This window comes from Charadrius vociferus, unplaced genomic scaffold, assembly GCF_000708025.1.
Source record: "Charadrius vociferus isolate BGI_N301 unplaced genomic scaffold, ASM70802v2 scaffold179, whole genome shotgun sequence".
Taxonomy (NCBI): Eukaryota; Metazoa; Chordata; class Aves; order Charadriiformes; family Charadriidae; genus Charadrius; species Charadrius vociferus.
Window position 1 is genome coordinate 2716456 of NW_009650072.1, and position 5407 is coordinate 2721862.

At 46.5% G+C, this 5407-nt stretch overlaps 1 protein-coding gene across 1 annotated transcript; it reads left to right on the forward strand.

The window, feature by feature from the left end:
• Positions 1 to 3780: 3780 nt before the first annotated feature.
• On the forward strand, positions 3781 to 5173 carry LOC104292604 (serum amyloid A protein-like). Its single transcript, XM_009892008.1, has 3 exons — positions 3781 to 3883; positions 4210 to 4348; positions 5032 to 5173. Exons 1-3 carry the CDS (start codon positions 3781 to 3783, stop codon positions 5171 to 5173), a joined length of 384 nt encoding a protein of 127 aa, XP_009890310.1.
• The last annotated feature ends 234 nt before the right edge of the window (positions 5174 to 5407 follow it).

Here is a 5407-nt window from a genome sequence, read left to right on the forward strand (position 1 = left end):
GTGTTGCCCTTCTTAGAGGAAGTTTACTGTCTTTCCAAGAATGTACCTGGCTTATGTCTGTATGTAATGGTTCCACTTTATTTGTTCTGTGTATTTCATGTACACAGCAGTCTCTTTCTTACTTCAGTGGCGTTTTTACACTTGGTTAACTCTGAGTGAGGGTTGGAACTTTTTTTTTTTTTTACAATAAATCATAACTTTCCATTCGGAGTGATTTTTTTTTTTTTTTTTAAATTTTGTGTCAGACAGTCATATGGCTAACATAATGGGAAGTGTTTGTTCAAATTTGGTGTCTAAAGTAAGCTTGTGTTGATGATTTCAGCTAACTTGGCTGTCAATAAAGAGTAAGACTTTACTCTCTGAAGAAGAGTTGGAAAATCGCTGTTTCCTATTCTTAATATGTGTGTTTTCATCTCATATGAGTAAGGTGAAGGGACTGTGAAATGAAATGGTCTTCTGTTTAGAAGTTACAGTTGTTACATCGTAAAGCTACAGCCCCTACCAGCTCTTGGCAGCCAGCTAAGCATACACCACTGACAGTTTAAGCCAGCCTGCGCTGATGGAGCAGATGAGCTGCAGCTCATCTTTGGGTTTGGTGACTGACTCTCGGTGGAGGGGACCCTTGAAAAGCAGAGACAAATAAAGGAGGCTTTGCCTGGAGCAACTTTAAATAGAACCAGTGGTGGTTGGTTTTCCCCCCTTCAAAAAATGCATAAAAGCTTCATACCTGCCTCAAAACATTATTTCACTGTTAAATTCATCATCAAAATCTATGGGGAAATAAATCTTATTTAAAATAAGCATCTGTGTATTCAATCTGTTTCTTGAAGAGGGGCCAAGTTTGCAGTTCTACACGGCTAGTAAATATTCCATACAGCAGCATGGCAAAGCTCCTGAAGTGAATTATTGCCAGTGTAAACTTAGGTAAGGTGCTATTACTTCCCAGAACAAGGTATGACTGTATCTATTATTGTGCTTGAGCTGGGAATTCACCTTGTTCCCTTTCTCAATCTGAGACTTATTTAGATTGCAAAATGCCCACATTGCAGAATGTTTGCAGAATATAGCTTGCATTTACAGATACTTAAAGGGTGAGCAGTTTGAGGTTGCTTTTTATCTTAACTATATCAGAATGTACAAACCCAGAAAACGGTCTCCCAGGGGCCCCTATATGTGTTACGTTTACCCAGTGGGCACACGCAGCCCATGTTTTAGTGCTAGGCCAGAAGGAAATACTCCATACAAACCCTTCTGTGTGCTTAGAGGCAGCTTTCTGATTTCCATTGCAAAAGCAACAGTTTTGGCTGCAGCTTGTTTTCTGTGGGCCAAGGGCTGTGACCCAGAAAGCAGGCCAAAAGGATACGGGAAAGCAGTGGTCAGGCTGTTACCTGCTGGAGCACAAAGTTGGTGCTTTATCTCAGTTACCGTAGGGAGCTCCAGCATTGCCGTCACTGCTGCTGCCCTCCTTGTGGGAGACAAGTCAAGGGGATGCAATCTGAGATGTTCTAAAGATCCCTTCCGGCACCTGCCTCCTTGCAGTTATCCTCATGTTTGAGCTCTTGACAAAAAATACTGGTTTGTCAAGAATGTGAAACACATCAGACGTTATTGGAAGACTCAGAAATATCCTCTATGGTCCAAAAATGTCTCAGCTTTTGTAGGGAAAAGTTCCTTAAGTCAGTTTTGAAGGAAATGCACTGTTCTAGGTCCCTGGGTAAAACAGCACATGCCTTAGTCAGTCTGTACCCCAACTTACAGGAATAATTTCCCAGGGTGTTTTGGGTGGGGGTTTTTTGTTTGTTTGGTTTGTGGTTGTTTGGGTTTTTTTGGTTTTTTTTTTTAATCAAAACTAAAAAGGTGACAGTTAGGGCTACTTCCAGCCAGCAGAGAAGGCACTTGAGCTGATGTGTACTGTAAGGGTGTAAGTCAATGCTAGGACATGAACAGAGTTGCAGCAAAACACAGCATTCCCATCTCTGCAGTAACTGAGCTGTTAGACTGTTAAGCATAAAGTTCATGGGCGGCAGGGGACAAAATTAGGTGTCTGACCCCCTGCTTTTTGCAAGGTTTCCTTGTCCATTGGGTTAGGGTTTAGAGTCTCGTCTCAAACTGTTCCATTCAGAGATACAATGTACTGGAGAATATCCGTCCTGCTGCTCCAGGCCTGTCTGTGGAAAATGTCTCTTCTTCCCTTAAGCTAAATTCTTGTTTGAAATCCAACGATGCCCAAAGAAGTTAGCTGCTACACTTCATTAGCTCAGTTTGTTATTGCACCTCTTCTACCTCATGCCTCTGCCCTTCAGCTCCAGCAGCTAATCATTTAAAGTGACAAGAGTTGTGAATGAGGCAACTACACATACCTCTTCTGCAGAGCTTTTAAAGAAGCTCTCTTAGACGTGTTAAGTTGTGTATGAGACCACACAACGGGGGGATTCTGCACAGTCATTCTACAATGCAACTGCACTCAAACCCAGAGCTCTCTGCAGGGGAAACAGTTGTATCAGCTGTTAACCAAGGGAAGCAAGCAGCAAGCAAGCTCCAAAGCAGAGAGCACAGTGGGTATTCAAACTGTGAACCACGGCAATAGGGCCTGACAGTTAATATATCAATCTTAAAATCTAGCCGAGTTGTGGCTGTATGGATCTGAACTTCCCCTTTGGTAAAATGTTTACTGCTGCATCAAAAACTCTCCTTAGTTTAGCCTGCTTGAGCCCCACTGAGCTGGTGTTGAAGGAGGACAGCTGGAAGTCCCTCAACAAGGATCTGTGAGAGCAAGCAAAGGCAGGATGAACCATTCGGGCCTTCCTTGTGGTGGTGCATGTGTGCTATCTTAAAGCATTATCAGCAGGGACGTAGGTGTACGTGGTTTGCTTTGCAATGGAGTTAAGAATAACACTTCACGTTTTCCATTCCATCAACTTGGGGATCCATCCTGTCATCCCACCACATGTGGGAATTTCACTTAGCAGTTCCTGCAGCCATTCTGGTAATGCAGCTGACCATTCCTTGTGCACAGGTACAGACCCAACCTTGTGCTACAAGGTACAGTACAGACAATCAGGCACCATCTCCCCCAAGCTCTGTCCAGCACAAGAGCCAAACAAGTGTCACCCTGTAACATTGCCAGCACACAGAACACCCTGCTTGTTATGAGGAGCAAATAGTCCCATGGACAGCTGAAGATGTACAACATACTTTCTAAAAAATTGTGTAAGAGGAGCTATGAACTTTCCGTAAGGACAAGGACAAGCTTACCGTAATGATTTCTGTGTTGGAAGTGGAGCGGGGGGGAATTCCCAGCCATGGGTATCCTTTCCAGTTTCCTCTTTTGAGGGGTTTGAATTGCTTATAAATACCCTCTCTGAGTCTGAGAGCGTACAAGACCAGCTCCATCTCCTTTGGCTTTGCCTTTCTGCAGTGGTAAGTGATATTCTGAAATTGTGAGCATTATGCAGTGTTTTCAGCTGGTATTTGGGAACAGGACTAATGCTCTAGCAGGTTGGGCTTCTCTGTATTCATGACAGGAGCAGCAGGGAATGCTAAAATGCAAGTTTCTCATGTCCTTCTGCCTCTGTTGCGGAGTCCTTGTGGTTGCACAGAGGGCATCAGTCCTTGTGGGGGTAGAAGCAGGTTCCTGGGCTAGCCATCAGTGCTGGGGCAGCTGCCTGGGCACAGTTGTGGGTGTGATGGATGCGACGTCAGCAGTCTCTCAAAGGTGCTCCAGAACCACTCATCTCTCTGATTGTCTCGCAGCTCCGTGTCAGGCTTGAGCCAGGAACCATGAGGCTCTTTGTCTGCCTTACGTTGCTCTCTCTTCTATGTGCAAGCGCTGACATGTTACCAATAAGTGAAAGTGGACGATTTGTCTGGGATGCAATGGGAGGTAAGCTGCTGTTACCATGGGCCTTTCTCTCAGGAACCCCATCCCTGAGCACAGGTTAGTAGCAGTCAATGGACGCAGTCCTTGGAGCTGGGAAGTCCGCAGCTCCACGTGAGGGACCCTGCTGTTTTCTGCTGCTGGAAGAGGGCTTTGATTGGCCCCTGCAGGCTCTTTCCGTGGGCACACCACTGTGCAAAGGCCGATGTGGAGCACTGCCCCTGTGTGTTACTGCTCCTTAGGCTACTCAGCTCCTGGCTGGAATGGTACTTAACTGTTTCTGGGATGACTCTTTAAAGTCAACGTCGTCTCCGTTTCTCTGCTTTCTTCAGGGGCATGGGATATGTTCAGAGCATACCAGGACATGCGTGAGGCAAATTATAAAGGTGCCGACAAATATTTCCATGCTCGTGGGAATTATGATGCTGCCCAAAGAGGACCTGGCGGTGCTTGGGCAGCCAAAGTGATCAGGTAATGGAGCATATTTGGCTTGTTAACAGTGAGTTACTAAGGATCCAGGCATTCCAGTTAGAGTGAAGTCCTTTTTGACTTGTGCTCAGCTTTTGACCTAGGACAACAGTGGAGGGGAAGCAGTTAATGTCTGAACAGCCTGTCTCTATAGGAATGGTGCCTCTCCTCCCACATGAGCATAAGTCTTTCCTCTTGTCCTCCCAAGAAGGCAGATTCCTTACCTCTGCATTTCTGGCGATAGAACCACCAAATGGTTTAGGTCGGAAGGGACCTTAAAGATCACCTAGTTCCAACCCCCCTGCCATGGGCAGGGACACCTGCCACTGGACCAGGTTGCTCAAAGTGCCATCCACCCTGGCCTTGAACACTTCCAGGGATGGGACATCCATAGCTTCTCTGGGCAACATGTGCCAGGCTCTCACCACCCTCACACTAAAGAATTCCTTCCTATAAAGAATTATAAGAATTTCTTCCTATCAGAATTATCTTCCTGGAAAGGAACTCTTTTTACTTGCTGGTTTGTTTCCTGATGTAACACTTGTTGTCAGACAAGGACTGAATATGTGCTTGCCTCTCACTCTGAGAAGTCCTGTGGAAAGGCTGGTTTTACACGAGTGAGGAAGTCAACACAAAGCAGAGTTAAATGCTGGCTGGTTCAGGTGGCCTTTTTTTCTTCCTGCTAGTGACGCCCGGGAAAGATGGCAAAGCGACGTGAGCGGCAGAGGCGCAGAAGACACCCGGGCTGACCAAGAGGCGAACGCGTGGGGCAGAAATGGCGGTGACCCCAACCGCTATAGACCTGCAGGCCTTCCCAGGAAGTACTAACGCTGCCCCCCGGGAGGCCATCTCCGCTCCCGTGTTACACCTCTTCTGTACAGACGAATAAAGACATTTTTTTCCTCCCGAAAACCATGCTGTCCCTTGCTGCTGGCTTTCCTGCTGGGGCTGGGATCTGAAGCCTCTATGTTGGCTTCCAGGGAATCGCTCCCTCTGTGCGTTCCCCGTGGAGCGATGTCAGGGCATCACTGACAGCATCAGCATCTGCCAAGGGCGGGGGTC